The sequence below is a fragment of the Simochromis diagramma genome, unplaced genomic scaffold (assembly GCF_900408965.1).
Source record: "Simochromis diagramma unplaced genomic scaffold, fSimDia1.1 OVJJ01000106.1, whole genome shotgun sequence".
NCBI lineage: Eukaryota > Metazoa > Chordata > Actinopteri > Cichliformes > Cichlidae > Simochromis > Simochromis diagramma.
The window spans coordinates 1,178,449-1,196,174 of NW_024387121.1; the positions used below are offsets into that span (position 1 = coordinate 1,178,449).

Consider the following 17,726-nt stretch of genomic DNA (forward strand, 5'->3'; position numbering starts at 1 on the left):
AGCAGGAAATTAAAACCAGAGACACGGAGTCTGCGTCACATTAATTTTAATAGATTGCTCCCTTAAATTTAAAATAAACATTTTCTATGTTAGAGAGCATTACTACCTTAAACTAATTAAAATGTTTCAACTCTAAACTTTATTTTTATGATCCTGTCATTCATGTATCGTCTGCTGCTGATTATCCGGGTTACAGGGGGGCACAGTCTCCATGGCCAACTCTTCCAGCTTGTCTGGGCCACACCAAGATTTTCCCAAGAGAGATATAATCTGCGGGTTTAACTGGAGGTCTCCAGATCTCTCATTTGAACAGATCTTACCTAGGAGGAGTTTCCTCAATTGTGAACAAGTCCCTGAAAAACTTGAACTCTTTTATTTGATTAGGAAGGGCAGAAACTCCTTCCCATTCCGGAGTCGCCATGCCATTGTTTCCGGACTCGGACCACGTCCTAACACTTGGTGGTGCTAATTTTTTATGTATGTTTAGATCAAAGCGCTCCCGTGATGGGCATCAATATAATCAATATATTGAAAAATGGGATATTGGGGGTGTCAATAATGCAGTTAATATGATTTTTAAAACAAAACAAAACGTGACAACTCTTCCTGTACTCTCTCAGCGCACACACTTGTACGTTGATTTGAATAAATTGGCCAAAAAAGACAACGCACACTTAAACCAAAGTTATGGTCTGTGAAAATCTATTATTGTGACAGCTCTAGTCCAGTCTGAGAATGCATGGCAGCAGAATTTCATTAATCAGAAATATGACATTTAAATTTAAACCTTAAAATTTGATTGCTTTATATTGTCAGCTCAAAACGTGTGGCTCTCAGGTTTGGGCTCATGGTTCACCTGATGATTTTAGAACCTCCCAGGCATTTGCAAAATAAAGTTTGTGTCTGTCTGTGTCTACATTTTTACAACTTCCCAGTTTTCCATGTTCACACTATAATCAAGATCAAAAACGTTGGGTCAGACCAACTCACGTTGGCTCCAGAAACTGAGTCAAAGCTGGATTTGCGGTTGAATAAATTAAAGTCTGTCTGAAATGTTTTTGTCTTGTGGTCTTTGCAGATCCAGCAGATCCTCCTCCCTATTTTTTGGCTTTCCCCAGCTTCAGATAAGAGCTCTGACATCATTCTTTTATGGCAGGAGGGAAAACTCTCATTTATCATCTGAATCTTTGACTTTGACATGTCTGAGGCGCCATCATGGGGCAACACCCGCTTTTAAAAGGAGGTTTGACCTGATGATGTCATGCAGCTGAGCAAACATCAGAGGCTGCTGCTGAGGTTGTCATAGCTGGAAGCCGTCATTTAGTTTTAACTTCTGCAATAAAGTTTAAGGAGGGAAAGTTTCTACCTGTCAATAAGTCTAGATGTTAAATTCAAACTTTCAGCTATGTAGTAAACCACATGTCCGTAGCACTAAAACCACTACACAAACGTAGTAATAAATAAGTACAAATCCTTTACAGAGGTTTTTATGAACTTATACACCTCTGGCTATGACACAAGATGTCCCAGACTTAATTTATGAGGATGATCAAAAAAATGTATGGCTACCTCCAGGAATCCTCCCTCCTGACAATACTGCGGTCATCACATATGAGCAAAGCTCCTGCTTAGAAAAAGTCCCTCTGGCATTCATCCATCCAGACCAGACATGTTTCATTAAAGGCAGACACTTATCAGCACGGTTGGATATGAGCAGGGCTGCACATAAGTGGTCCGTATATGCGCATTCGCTGTCAAAATAAAAGACGCGCACCAGATAAGAAGTTGCAATGCGCGTTTGTGTCCATAAGATTTTCTGGAGGAGGACAGACATTTGTTTAGAACTCTTAAAGATGTTGAAGAAGCAAGCTCCTTTAAGCACTTACTTTGGTGTTCCTCCACCTCCAAAGAAATGTCAGAAGGAGTCCGAACCACAAAAGAAGCTCGTATTCTCACGTAAAATGGGTTAAATTCACAAAACTTCACTCTTCATAATTGGTGCCAGGCAAGGATGTCCTCTCTCTCCATTTCTCTATGCACTATTCATAAAACTGCTATGTGCAATAATAAAGATAGTAAACTTCTAATACCAAACATAATATTCTCCTTTATGCAGATGATGTGCTCTTATTTCATCGGGACTCCCATTCTTTGCTGCCACAACCGTTTAAGTCCAGCTGCTCTGTAAACTGGTCAAAATCCATCATTTTACTTCTTTGTATGAATGAGAGGGTGTGGAAGACGTTTCACCTCCTCCAATTGCTTTAATCGCAGACTAAATTCAAATGAGCACCCACACAGCGATCGTGGCTCAAGAGTTGGGAGTTCGTCTTGTAATCGGAAGGTTGCCGGTTCGAGCCCCAGCTTGGACAGTCTCGGTCGTTGTGTCCTTGGGCGAGACACTTCACCCGTTGCCTACTGGTGCTGGTCAGAGGGCCTGGTGGCGCCAGTGTCCGGCAGCCTCGCCTCTGTCAGTGCGCCCCAGGGTGGCTGTGGCTACAATGTAGCTTACCATCACCAGTGTGTGAATGTGTGCGTGAATGGGTGGATGACTGGATATGTAAAGCGCTTTGGGGTCCTTAGGGACTAGAAAAAAAGCGCTATATAAATACAGGCCATTTACCATTTACCACACTCACAGTTACACCTCTCATTTTCTGTACCACCTCTGCCCAGCCTGTAAATTTCTTGCTTCATGTAATTAACTATGTATTTTAACTTCAGCAATTTACAGTTCACGAGTACTCTGCAGGCATTAACACTGTGGGAGTCAAAGGTTGAGCTGCCTGATGCCATCACACCTCTTCTGAACACACAGTTGTCTGTAAATTAAAGCATCCTCATAGAAACGTTCCTCCTGCTCAGAGCTCCTCAGAGTTGATAATATCCTGCTGCAGACTGCCTGGAGCCACCATACCTCACTAACCACGAGAGAAAACACAGCCGCCTGCATCTGGACAGAGTTAAGAGGAGCCATAAATCACAGCTTAGGAAAGGCGATGCACTGAGAGAGGTGGAGAGGTCACCTCCAACCCTTTTCATCAGGGTTTACGTTCAGACGGTGGAGAGTTAACCAGCAGCCAGAAAACTGAAAAAAGAAGCGGGTCACTTACGTCAAAAGGATTAGCTACTTCTTCAAGTTTATCAGTGGAAATACCTCACATGCCTGCTTCCAGTTCCTATCACTGTAACTTGCTTAGCTTTAGCATAGCTAGTCAGAAAAAATAACTCCGTTAAAATATGTAGACACATATTTTATCTGATAACATCTGAATTTGACTCTCTGTGGATACAGTTGAATATCACATGCTCCTTCCACTATTCAGATGATTGGATAAAAAATTCTGCATTTTTCTTTGATCAGGAAGATTCTGAACAACATTCAAACTGAAGCTACACTCAAGATTAGCTCATTTGTACATAAAGGCCACAGTTCTTTGACTTGTATCCTTCCATTAAGGTAGCATTCAGATAACACTCAGTTGACCTGATTGACTCAGTAGAAACTTTGAAATCAAGCTGCGCTCTTTGTCTACCTGTCAGACTGTGTCTCAGGCTTCTAGCAGGACATTGCTGACTATGCAGCACTGTGATAGCATGAAAACCAGAGTGTGTTGGGAATGCCAAAAACAACTAAGGTACAAAGGATTATATAAAGATGCAACCATCACAGATGCAAACTTCCCTAAAGTGCAATCCCTTGGGTGAACAGGCTAAAATGTGTAGATTGGTGTAACTGTGGCATTTTCTGTTTCTACCCACAAAAAACAAACAAAAAGGAGCCAAAGAACTGACATTGCAGAGTCCAGAGTGTTATATCACACTCACTACTTCCATCCTTTATATACAGTTTTATAGAAGGAGGCGGAAAAAAAAAAAAAAAAAAAAAAAAAAAAAAAAAAAAGGCTGCCTGCATGCTGTCAGGATAATGAGCCCAAACACCATTTATTAGGTTGAATTATTTAAGAGATTTTAATAGTTTTAATATTTCTATTTGGTGAAATAATGCATATGTAAATCTGATCAGGATACTGATAAAGATCCTCACCTTTTCTTCAGTGAGCGGTTCAGGGACTCTGTTCTCTCTGTGATCTGAAACAGAAGAAGAAGTATGACGCCTTTTGTTTTTCCTTTCGGATGAACACGTTTCTCTCTGTGTCACTGCTGCAGTTCATGAATGTGTTAATTAAAGCTCAGCTCTGGGTTTGGCCTTGGACCTCCCAGTCCCAGACAAACAGCGCTGAGGTGGCTGGCCTTCATCAAACCGCACGAGTCGTCAGAGAGTCAGAGGATGATGGAAAAATGTGGCTTTTTAGAACATAAATTTATAGAGTGTGTTACATTACCCTAAGGACATACACCTACAATAAAATTGACAGAGTCACTGGGTTAAAGATGAAGAGCAACAGCTGAGAAAATGTGTTATACTCTGAAGAAAACTTGAATTCAAGGGCAAAATCATCCCTCTGCATTACTCTGTATTGATTTTCAGTCCATGTTCTTTTTATTTATCCCCAAACTTTTCCATCAAAATGCCCACACAGAGTAAAAGATCTGCTGTGGGAGGTGACGATTTTCCTTTAGTGTACAGGCTCAAAGGGCCTGCATTATTCAGCATTCTTACTGGTAATGCTTGTTTCCCCAGTCTAAGTAAATGAAACTGGCCCTAGATGGACACCAGCACTGGTACCATCTGTCGACAGAGCTCATCCAGCTGACCTGGGCAATTTTGCTGTTTTTTTAATCTGCACTCAGGGGTCCGATTTTTAGGACAGGAGCAGTGTATCTCTGACCTCAGAGGTCAAACATCAAAGTACACACACACACCTTTTGTTACTGTTTTATATATAGTTATAGTGTTGTGTGTGTGAAAGCCTGTTGTTTGAAATTAAATAAAAAAATGACACTGCATAATTTCCTCTGGTAAAAAGCCATAAAATGTGCTTCCAACATGCAGCAAAATGCATCAAACACTGGACATAAATGACAATATTTAAGGTAGAGGTGAAGCCTGTCTAATGTGAAGCATGGCTAGATTTGAGTTCTGTGTGGAAAAAGTCACAATGTCAGATTTAACAACTTAAAATAACACATAGGATGTTAATCTTAGTGTTGTACTTAAGTGGTGCCATCAACACAACTTTAACTGAGAAAATAAACCTGAGGATTTCACTTAATCTCATATGTTTTTACCCATTGTTGTAAATGTCTCATTTACTATTTGGATTCATTTTTTTCTGTGTGTCCTTGGACATTTTGGTTCGTTTGAATCTGTTCATGTTCACATAAATTCAGGAATAGAAGAAGCAAAAAAAGAAGACATGCCAACATGCACACAGTCATGCACGTGGACGAGCCACTCATCAAAAATCCAAATACAGAACCCCAAAGTCCCAAACATGGTTTGGTTTCTTAATCTTTATGAACCAGATTTTTTTTAAATAAGAAAAGAAATGTCTTCCTGGACTGCGAGGGCTCCATAAACGACCGCAACGTGCTGAAAACACACACATAGGCATTTACAGTTCACACAGTTCATCAAGCTCAGACAGTGAAACATTTCGAGTGGCAGTGAGATCAAGGACAACACCGCGTGCTTTTCCTGGTGCAGTCAGGCTGAAGTGGCTTTTCAATCACACACACAGAGGTACACACACATGCAACTTACAAGCTGAGACTGAACCCATCTGCTGGGAAGATAACACACAGCGATTAGTCACTGAGTTACTTGTTTTTTTAACCCAACAGGTCAAACAGTAGGCTGCATTTTGTTAAATCAACATTACAGTAATGGGCTAGACAGAAGGACGGATCACCCGAAACAATTAAACTTTTCTTTTTCAAATTCCTCTTTATCTGCTCACATGATAGCTCTTGCTGACCTGAACAGGTAAGATTAGATTCTGACAGCATTCATGGCTGTGCCAGTGGGTTCTTAAGTGAACCTTTGATGCTTTTTCTCTCATATATCCATTTTATATCCACATATATAATGTGAATGTGAATTCACTGTGAACCACAAGTTCAGGTTCAGACTGATCTAAATGCTCAGTGCTGCAGCGTCTGTTTGAATATTGGATCTGAATGCTATTCATGATCATCTCAGGCACATAGCTCTGCCTGTGAGGACAGAAGTCCACCCACCTGTGGCTCAAAACTTTTGTTTGAACTTGACTTGTTTGCAAATATGATTTATTAACAAGTAAATACAACCAGCTTTCGATACATTAGGGTTTTATGACCAAGTTACTCAATCAGAAATGTTGTTTAGGCCTCCGTCACATCAGCCTAGAGACCAGGTGGTAACCCTCTGGCACACCTGATGACTAGGGGAAAAATACGCATTACCCAACCCACCGGTGGTTGCTGCATGTTCTTGCTGTCACTGAGAGTGCTGCACCAAGGCCCTCCTTGTGGTTTGCTAGCAGATTTCTACTGTTACCTGTAGTTTGCATGAAAGATGCTGACTTGTCTGCAAACACTCGGCATTTAGCGTGATGCCAACAAGAGATAGAGAATGTTTGCATTGAAAGTAAAAGAGTAACACCTTTTTTTGTCGCACTCTTCAGACTTAAAAATACTCTCTGAGCAGGCATGTAAGTCTTTATCTTCTATGCAAACTGCAGGCAATATGTTAAAAACCAAAGCAAATCTAAGGAGGCCTTCAGTGCAGAACCGTGTGTCTCTTTGTGACCATTTTCAAACTAGCAATCACCAACCAGCTGGGGAATACACATCGTTCCATAGCGACCGGCTGTAGCCAGATGGTTGCTGACCAGTCTCTAAGTTAGAAAAGTGAAACAGTCAAACAAAAGAAGAAGCAGTTACCGACAGATAGATTTTATAACCGGCGTTAGAAGCCGGTACACGCTCTTTACCTTCTGTGTGGAAACTTTTGGGCTGAAGGGACTGAACATCTCGTCTTCATCGACACTGGACGTACTCAGGTTCTTCATCCTCTCTGCTGCCTCCATCCTCCTCCTCTCGATTTCTTCCTTCATGCGTCTTCTCTCCTCCTGGGAGTCGGATTAAAAACACTCTTCAGCCCCAAAGCCATATAGATCTAACAGCTGCTAATACTAGAGACAAAGCAGCCATTGTTTTACTCTTGAAGCTGAATTAGTTACTTTTAGGCAAGGCCGTGATACCTCCATAATAAGCTAAAAATGTCCCTACTGTATATCCCTGATATATTAAGAATTTGGTTATGAATTTTAGACATTTGGCATGCTGCATTCTTCTTCTTCTTTCACATTATACATCCTCACTGATATGATAAACATATGGATAAGACCACAAAGATGATCTTTGTAACTTTCTTTAAAAAAAAAAAGAAATCTGAGGTTCACAGGCTAGTAGATCTTTTATTACTAGCTCTTAAAATATGAAGAAAAAATATGAAGTTTTCATTACATTTAAACCCCAAATAAAAATGTTTTACTTGAAGCTGAGCGTCATTTCCCAAATTCCCAACCCCCCTCCTGCAGTTGTGTATATATCTCTGTGCATATAGCATTTCAGATACTGAGCTTTTATTGAGACATGGTCACCTCTTCTTTGGCCAGCCGCTGCAGCTCCTCCTCCTCCCTCCGACGTTCCTCTTCCTGTCGGACCTGTCGTCTGTCCTCCCTCCTTCTCTTCAGCTCCTCCAGCTCTTGCTCAGCCTCAGCCTGTCGTTGTCTCAGTTGCTCCATCTCCTGGCTCTCCTTCTCCTGGAGGCTCCGCCGGATCTTCTCCAGACGTTGCTCTGTCTCCAGGATGGCCTCCGACTCCTCTGGTTCAGCAGCTCTGCTACACACAGCACTACTGTATAGGATATAAAATGCTTTGATTTACGCCCTGGCTGTGGATCTGAAATAAGATCCAAATATTTTTGTCCAAAGTCTTTAAAGTACTTTTGGGATTCTGGAAAATGTAAACTTGATATTTGTAGGTTTTTTTGTGTTGTCTCAAGAAATGATTTACTTCTGCTTTGGCTTTTAAAGTCAGTGTAACAAAAGCTACATAAGGTACATATTCAGGTGGGTGGAAAGGCACATAATAAGATAGCAAACAAAACTTGTTACACACATGGTGGATCTCTTTGTTTTGGTGATAAATGATTTCACTTCCTCATTGGCTGCGTTGCCGTTTGAGTTGCTGTGTTTTGGCTCTTGGTGAAGAAAAACCTTGGATGTGTAGGAGATTTTGACTTCTTTTCTTTTCTCCACCTGTTAATGAAAGATCGAACAAAATAGATTTTTAAATGCATGTAATAATATATACGCTGAAGTTTGCTCTTCTTTCAAAGTAGGTCTTCAAATCTTTTTGAACACATCAACTCTTTTCTTGAATCATTTGAGACTCAGACTGTTCTAATATGATTTTAGACCTTATATGAACCGTCTTTACCATCTATCAATAACTTGATATTTGAATAAGTAAAATCCTAGACTAATGTTGAATATTTTTATTTATGACACTTCCACATAAAACTCAGTTTTCCAGTACGGAAGTCCTACCTCTGGATGTGGCCTTTGACTCTCCTCGCTCCTCCTCGAGATCAGTTCATCCTTCTTTCTTAGTTCCTCCTCCCTCTCTTTCTCCCTCCTTGCTCTCTCAGCTCGAATCATTTCTTCTTCATGCTCCTTCCTCCTCTCCATCTCCACCCTGTCTCTGTCTTCCTGCTCCTGCCTCTGGAGTTGGAGAGAAGTGATGGAGGCCTTCGTGCTCTTTATGGGCACAGCTTTTTTTATCGTGTCTTCCTCTTCGTACTCGTCTTCATATCCTCCCTGGCTGAACTCCTGCAGGCGCTGCTGCCTTCGCCTCTCTCTGCGTTGGGTCCAGTCACTGAAGCCTTCGTCCTCCTCCAGAGAATGAGAACCATTTGGCTTCAGGCTGCTGCCATACCTATGGAGAGAAGAGATGGAAAAAGAGTCAGGACAGGTAAGATCATGAGATCCCAAACGTGTTTAGCAAAATTCCAACCCTTTGACAGATCCCATTTGCATCCTCAGGCAGTACTCAGGCTTTCAGTGTGATGTGTATTATAATAAAATACAACACAGCGTGAGACAAATTGAGCAATGCTTTGCTTAAACCGTGTTGTTATTATGGATAAAGTGCCCATTAAGTCAGTTAAATCTACCAGATTTGCTACTCTGTGGTCTCTGTTAAAGTCTCTGTTTTTCCATTACTCAGCAGCTAAGTCAACAAACTAGCTGATTAGTTCCCAGCCGGGAACTTGGCTGAAGTTCCTCAGGTTGCTCGATTCCACAATTTATGTCAAACCTCAAAACAGGGAATACAAGTTTGATACTTCAATAGCTCAACCCCTGCTTTGTACACCTCTCTATTAAAATTGAAAGAAAATAACGACACAACAAGAATATCTTTAAATTAAATCTGCAGACAACTCCCCCTAAAAAAGAAGAAGAAAAATCAGGTGCAGGATGTCACCATGGTGGGGAAAATAGTCCCTGTAGATTTCTAGTCTGGAAATAAAAAACGTGCAGCCACGTTTCAGCCAAAATGTGACGCAGTCCACTCAAGACAATGCATGCAATTTCACCTCCATCTTAAATGGATACAAAAGTAAACCCTGGAAGGAGCCATGACTTCACCCAGTTTGAACAGTGAATGCATGGTGGAAAACGTCTGCTTTTACGTTCCAATATGTTCATTTTGAAAAACAACAAGTGTACAAATGCAGCATTAATCTTGAAAGTCCTGTTCCTGACGCAAGGAGCAGAGCTCGGTTTCAGTCAATCAAAAGGCATTAAGTGATTTTAGCAACAAGGTCTGTAGTGCTTTGTTGAACACAAGTTTCGACTTGCTACAGGATGGCATTAGTCTGGGAATCATCTTGACTGGGAAAAAACCCACTGCACCGAATGCATGGAAATCATCCTAGCCAAAAAAAATTGCAGGATACAAAGATAACAGTCACTCGTCAGAGGTAACCCATCACATTAAGTGTCCTTCAGTAAAATATTTTGGGAAGCAGTTGGCAGACCACCATATCATGAGAGGACAGATCACCACAAGCAAAAAAGACAACATTTCCTACAAGACCTAAAAATATAATAAGCTGATTGGCATTTTTCACCACGGTCTGTCGTGTCTATGTGTCTATGATTAAACTGATTGGAGTAATACATTCTTCCACTTGCCAGCTTCTGTAATCACAGTGCCATTAAGGGCCTACCAGAGCTGAAACCATGACCACTGAAAACAGGGAGTGGAAGCTGACCATAAACACACACACTTTAATAATATTCCCAATTTGTCTTGGGTGGTTTTAGTGAATTTACCACAGGGATGTCGAGCTGCTGTCGTTAAGGCTACACATCAGGTTTGATATTCAGTTCTCAGGTTATAAGCAATGAAATTGTTTGACAATCAACAGCAGTGAATGACTGTTTAATCAAAAGCAATTGTCCATTTGGTCCATTTCATTGCTACTCAAATCTAAATCTGACTCGGACCGACTGCAGTCACTCTCAGATTAGTGAATCTTTGTGAATAATTGCAGTCTAATTTATAAACACAGATTGCAGTCATGTTGCAAACAATCTGAGTGAGTCTGTAATGCACGACAAACACAGCGATACAACTCAACTGTTTGTATTCTACTCATATTCCTATATAAAAACAAGGTGAGTACCTATGCGAGTCTGCAGTCAAACTGTCTTCTACATCACTACATCAATTTATGAATTTCTGTTTCATATCTAGGGAATTCTGTCTGGATGACAAAGGAAACAGATTTGGGATTTGTGCCAGTTTATTACAGTTAATGGCCGTAGAGCCACAAACAAATTGCATGCAGATGCCAACTTGACCCTGTTCAATCGCAAAGTGATAGCAGGCCGATTTTGCCTTTTCGCCATTTTCTGTCGCTATGCAGACAGAAGCTGATTACGAGTGGTCACAGACGTGGTCCCAGTTTTTTAGGCAACCACTTCAAAAACAACGTGCAAGTTCACTGCAAGTTGTTGCAATAACATCAGCCGTGCAGCCGTCTTCAATCACTGTTTTCCCTGGTATGACAGTAACATTAACCTTAGACCAAAGAGAACACCAGCTTACTGCAAACACATTGACACATGCGTTATTTTTAGCTCGTTTTGAATTAAAAGGACAGGTTACTGCAATACCATCCTACAATATAATTCAGACCTTAATGCGTCATTGAAAAAAATTCCTGAATAATGCACGAATCCTTATCTTCTCAGGGACACCAACATAAACAGGACATTTGAACACATTATGAAACACGGGGTTGAGATCATCACATTCCATAAAAGTCAGATTTTAAAACACAAGTGTGTGCACTTTAATGCTGAAGCTATTCCACATTTCCAGTCTAGAATATTTGTCACATCTGCAGCTGCTCACACAAAGGTGCGAGGTCCTCGCTGCCTGCTTCCCTCTGCACACATCGAACAGCCACAGGAGGAAATCAGCATGTAACATGAAATATTTGAACTTCAATTTAGGCGTTAATTATTATGGAGCGCCAGTTATGTTTTGTCTAAATGGACTTAGCCCTGAACACTTATTCAACAGTCAGAAGATCTCCCACTCAATCCTGCTGATTAAACTAATAAGTGTGCTTCGTGTCTTTGGGAGCTGGCAGAAAGGAATTCACTCAGCATTCCCCAGATGATTAAGACATTCTGGTCCGTGGGGCCCTAACTGTAGAGTGGGAGCCTCCGCTTGAGCTCTCAGAAACTAATCTGTCCAAACAAACAGCAAAGTTTCTACTTCAGAATAAAGACGTCCAACATGAAGTCATCGAGTCCTGATAGGCAGCACTCGGTCACGCTCGATGACCTCTCCTGATTTACTGCATTTTATGAAAAATGGTACTGTTCCCTCTGATTGAAGGTAAGTGCAGTTAACGGCTACTCGAGGCCGGCTCTAAAAGCGAGTCGTCACCTCCTCCCGCCTAATCAGTTTTGGACAGCAATGAATTTGTAAGTGCTCAGAATATTTCTTCTCATCGATGTTAACAGAGTGGACAAAATATTATTAGATGATCGACAGAGTTGATGTTTAACTAATAAATATGAATTAAATTGTATTTAATGAATTACAGATTGTATATAAAAGATTGGACCTCCCCAGTGTGACCAAAGCAATTGATTGATGCCATTTATAGCCAAAACCCCCCATAGCTAATGGCTCTGGCCATTAGCTATTAGCTATGTGGCTACACCCCTACTTATCCAAAAGAATCAGAAAAGAAAGCAATTCCTCATACTCGTATTAAGCTCTTAAGCCCCAAGCCTAACTGATCTCCTGCCTTTGCCCCCGTATCAGGGGCCGTTGGGGCTTAAGAGGTTAAGGAGGGAAATCATGTGCAGAGCAGGCAGTAAACAGGGCTAATCCTTCTGTAACTTTGGACACTTTAACATGGGAGTCTATGGGGACTGACTTACTCTTGGAGTCTAAAGTGGACGTTAGAGGAACTGCAGCTTCCACAGTGGCTTCATTTTTCTGCCCTCAAGGTTGGTGCCTTGTATCAGTGCACTAAAACATATAGCTAATGTACATCAGTCTGAAAACATATCTGCAGACTTAGAATTTTCACATCTTTTTGAATAAAAAGAATATATTTGAGTTGTTTCTGATCATTTTTCTTCAGTGGAAACCAATGGGCTTGATGCTTAGAGCCACAGAGAGAGGTTAGTGGAATCAGAAATGGAGTCACTGTAGATCCAGTAAATGATAAAAGGCAGCATTTGCTTCAACCAACATTCACAAGCTCAAAATCTGTCAGCGCTTCTGAGCTCACTGATCTCGGGGTGAAACCAGCATTACGTCACCTGCATCTCACAGAACACCTTTCAATTACAAACCACAGCAGTGGAGCTACCTCATACTGACTCACCGCAGCCTGAATCCAGCTGAGCCTGTGACGTGATGAAGGAAAAGGTGTTGAAGATGCAAGCTATAATTAAGAGCCTGAAATTAAAAGTCAACTGAGAGACCACGAGCTCCGACATGGAGGCTTGGTAGTAAACATTCTTTGGTGGTTGTGTAATGAGAAGGCAGCTGCGTGTTGGTCTTCATGTCAATACGACAGGATGGAGGAGGTTGTTTGTGGCATTTCCCAGTGGAAACATTTGTTTTATGTAACCAGACGTCTGTGAACCCCTGTAAAGCAGCCAGGCAGGCCGGGGGGAGCGTAACCGCTGCAGAAACAGGCTGAACTTTGAGGTTCGTGACTGGGAAACGTGATGACAAAATCTTTTAACTGCATCATCAGGAAATTAAAGAAAAACAAAACATGCAGACACAGCAGCTTGTTCAGGAAGTCATTGGACATGAGATGAGTGAATGAATAATGTTTGCACTTAGTAGCTTCCTGGGTTCTCATGACTGCATGGAGAAGGAATTCCACCATATTTAGATTCCTCCTACTTCTATGATTTAGAGTGAGAACATAGCCAGACTAAGCAAATTCAGGCCTTGAAATGGAATTAGATATCTAGATATCCACTGAAATCTACGGACTCTCAAGCTTCAGACTTTTATTTTGTATTTGTTAAAATTAAATCCTGATACCAGGGTTCATCTGCGAGATGATATGGCTAGAACACCAGTGGTTCCGTAACTTTGAATAAAACCTAACAGAGCTTAGTGCAGGGCAGGTCGGAGATGTAATTATACTGTTTCTTGAGCAGGTCTTGAATAATTGTTGAAGCCCAGCACTATATGGGGAGAAGATCACTAACTCATCTGCATAATATTCAGTCAGTCATGTTGTTGAAAGGTTAAAAGCTCAGTTTGCAGCTCCGTGATGAAGGCCCATGTGTGTCCTTCACATAACACAGTGAGAAAGTGCTTTAAACCTCCATTTTCTCTGAGGGCCAGCAGGAGGTGACTGCTGAGTGGCAAAACAAACTGCACAAAAGTTCTATGGGGAACAATGTCCCCTTAGCTTATTAAGCCTTTCCTGTGCAGTCTTAAATCATGAATTTTAAGTCTTACCAACGACAACATGATGTAAATTTTGAACTTTACGTCACCCACTAGAGTCAAAAAGGAAAAAATAAAGCAGGGTGTGATTTCGTGCGGGCCTTTGCAAGTATTGAAAGAGTGTGCTGTGTCTCAGTATCACAGTCAGATCTATCTCATTGCGTCATTGCGTCTGGTTTCAGTGATGACAACATTCAGCTCGAAGCTTCAGAACGAGACTTCACTAAATAGAAAAAAAAAAAAAAAAAAAAAAAAGGGGGGGTGAACACAGACACTACATCCCTTATGAGCCAGAGCTGCTTATAAGCAAGAAGTCAAGTGTTGCAAACTGTTTAAAGAAAGAAAAAATAAGCAATTGAGGCACATATTCCAAAACAGCAACTAAAACCCACCGGCATGTTCCAGATGTCCTTCTCGGAAAAAGGCTGCTTTTCGTACAAACACCATAACCAGAGATCACATTCTTTATATTTTAAAAGGAAGCGTTTGGGATGTAAAGGGCCTCTGCAATATTTTCTGTACTCACGTGTTCTCCTCTGGCGGCATCTCGCCGTCCAGTGATGACTCTCCGGGCACTGAGCCGCTGTTCCTCCGGCGTAAAGACTCTCGAGCTCTCCGACGACGCTCCCTCTCCACCTCCTCGGCATCCTCGATGCTCCTCTGGGCCGTCAGCCTGGAAAGAAAGGAGCACTCCATTTCACTAAGAGTGCAGGCAGGTTTGAACACGTTCCATTGCCAACCATGTCATGATCTTTGGGACTTTTGTAATATTTCCTATTATGTTATTCATCCCTAAACAGCACAATTTGGTGCACATGAGCGGGGAGCAAAGACCGAAACAAAAAAAAAAACGAGTCTACCTTTTTCCCCTAACATACAGTCTGAAATGTTTACACCAGTTTTGTACTTCAGTAATCAAAAATACTGCCTGTATTTTTCAGTCTTATTAATGTGTCAGATCAAAAGACGTGAATTTTTCCTGCAGTAACTGACGTAATTACTGCAGTAACTTTGAGACTTTTTGGGGGAATAATTAGTACTTTTCCATGTGGTATTGCTCCACATGGCGTACTTCTTTCAACAGAGGAGGTTGGGAAACGTCACAACCTTCATCATGTATCACACATGACCCAGATTCCTGACTCGCGGTCGTCTCTTGAGCCTCCTGGGTTTCTGAACAGTGAGTCTCTGAGGCCAGAAGAACATCTGCCGGGCCTCGGATGAGAAACACCGCCGTCTGTTTGCGCGTCAGATAAACACAATCGTGCTACGCTTCATGTCAACATGAGATCACAGTATTTATTACAAACACAGTTGATCTTTATTTATCAGAAGACAGCGAGCCAAACGCGAGCACTCTTTGCAACAACGCTTTGATTTACACCAATGTCGGGGGATTTAAAGACAGCACCTCCCCTCACACGGAAACGGCAACATAAGAAAAAAAAGTGCAACGTTTTCTTTGTTTATTTGGTGGCCAACAATGGAGAAAGAAAGAAAAAAAAAAAAAAAAAAAAAAAAAAAAAAAAAACACTAGATATGTTGGTTTCAATTAAAAGAAGCAATTTGCAAATCAGCTTTCAGAGAAAAATGAGCTCACTGGTTATACAGGATAACGAATAACAAAATGAAGCAAAGTAAACAAATTAACACCTAAAGAAAAGTTAATATAAAGTGAGTGACATGAATCAATGATTTGAAAAAAACAAAAGGAACCAAGTGATAGACCATAGAGGTTGAAACACGAGCAGAACGGTGGTCACCTGTGACTTCTGTCCTCGCTACCTACCTGTAGTGTCTGATTAAGCATCGTTTAACTATCTGCCTGATTAGTCATTGTTTTTGGCAACAAGTATGGCCATTTCCTCAGTGGCACTTATATTATATTCCATTGTTTTGACATCAGATTTGATAGAACTGTAGATTTTTCTAATTTAGACTAAAGGGCTTAAATAAAGTGTCTTTTTACTCTTGTCCAAGTTTCTAGCTAAATAGCTGAAAGCATTTTTTAATTTTTTTGAATTATAAAGTATATTGCTGAGAGTCTTGTGTTTATCCAGCTTCTTTCCCAGAAGAGGCATGTGGAGGACTAACAGTTGCGTGAGCTCAGGTGTCGAGTTACTAAGCTCACATTTGGCTTCTGTGTCACTAATAGATTGCTAACGGCTCCAAGGCTCCATCTGCTCCTCCGCCCTCATCTTTTCTTCAAAACAATGGATTGATGCAGGAGAACCGGCTGCATGATCTCTGATATTTACAGATAAGACTTATTTTAGGCACAGTTTGGTCTAAGCTGCGTTGTCACCTCCTTTGACTCGTCCTTCTTCCTGAGATCTCAGAGATTTAGTCTATATCAACAAAGTGAAGCTGCTCTTTGTTTTCAGTTCCAGTTTACTGGGAATAAAAGTCTGTTCAGAATGAAGATCAGCTTTGGGTTCGGTGTTTTCTTTATGTTAATATCCTGCTCCTGCCAACTGAGAAGCTTCAACACTTCAGATTTCCTCTACTCTGGCTTTACTAAAGTCTTTGCAACTGAAATGTGCAAAGTTAGTCATTTAATTTCTGTAGGTATTGAAGTAGGAGGATGTTTGGTGCAAGCCTCGGGACTTAAATTAAATGCGGAGCAGAGCTCATTGGGATGGGTGCAAACTGCAAAGAAACAACAAAATCTGCAGATCTCCTCACCCTCAATGAGGTCACTTGAATAATGTGTTTCCCACTCTCTAAAAAGCATGGTTGGAAACTGGCTGGTTGACCTTTTCACAGATCATTTCCTCAAGGGTGGGTGGACACCAAAAGCATTTAGTACAAGTCCTTCAGATGAATGATCGTGTCTCTGACGTGGCATGTGGTCACACTGATGGCTCAGCTCATAGCTTTGAAGTGTTTTATACTCCACATTGATGTATATTAGTATACATCTTAGTATATTAATACGTCTGTCATCCTGACATCGAATAAACTGTCCTGACACAATGACCACTGCTACCTGCACATTGAAAGCAAACACTGCTTCCCCTCGCTTTCTCCATTTCAACACAGACTATTAGTTTCTGGGCCACCTCAGCAAAACACCCTGCTGACCCACATCCATCTATGCTCGGGCCTCTCCACCCCTTTCCATTCTTTCATTTCCTTTTGCTGCTCCCTGCCTACAGGAAGAATGAAAAACTGACTGAGGGAGGAAGACATATCAGAGCTGATAAGAGCAGAGTTCATCAGCACGCTGGTTCAGGAGATATGATTCAGCACACACATCTTAGGTACTTTTCAAAGATTCTATGTTTCCTGTGCAATAAAGGGCCAAGTATCACAGATTGGATAGTGGCCTTAAAAAGAGGAGGAGCTAAAACAGCTAATTTTAGATAGAGGACAAACTGACTGGCTGGACCAAGGCCCAGTACAATATGGGCAAGGATTATTTTGAACTGTGAATCATACAAAATGACTTTTGAATTTATTTATTTTTTTAAAGTGGCTGTAGTCATTATCATGGGAGGAAAGGAGGTTGGGGTGGATGGATGGGTCATGAAAATAATCAAGACGGCAGAATTAAACTTAATAATATGACTTTCCAACTCCAACAGGTGGAATGTTTCTGAGTAAAACTGTCAGCACAATACCTGCGCGTAATATCTTGTGGCAAGTATAAACCAAAATGACCTACAAATGCCAAAGAACTATTCAATAATCCTATGTGAGCCCTAAAGTGGAGCACAGTTGGCACATAAAACCTGGCTCTGCTTGATTTGCTGCTG

General features: G+C 41.2%; 1 protein-coding gene across 3 annotated transcripts in view; it reads right to left on the minus strand.

Moving 5' to 3' along the window:
* Window positions 1-17,726, minus strand: part of lsp1a (lymphocyte specific protein 1 a) — a 47,144-nt gene that overhangs the window by 10,944 nt on the left and 18,474 nt on the right. For all 3 annotated transcript variants that reach the window (XM_040046882.1, XM_040046881.1, XM_040046884.1), the window contains exons 3-8: window positions 14,495-14,641; window positions 8,502-8,889; window positions 8,071-8,210; window positions 7,551-7,806; window positions 6,879-7,016; window positions 4,049-4,092 (exon numbers count right to left, since the gene is read on the minus strand). In XM_040046882.1, coding sequence (XP_039902816.1) covers window positions 4,049-4,092; window positions 6,879-7,016; window positions 7,551-7,806; window positions 8,071-8,210; window positions 8,502-8,889; window positions 14,495-14,641 — 1,113 coding nt within the window. The remainder of the gene's footprint in view (window positions 1-4,048; window positions 4,093-6,878; window positions 7,017-7,550; window positions 7,807-8,070; window positions 8,211-8,501; window positions 8,890-14,494; window positions 14,642-17,726) is intronic.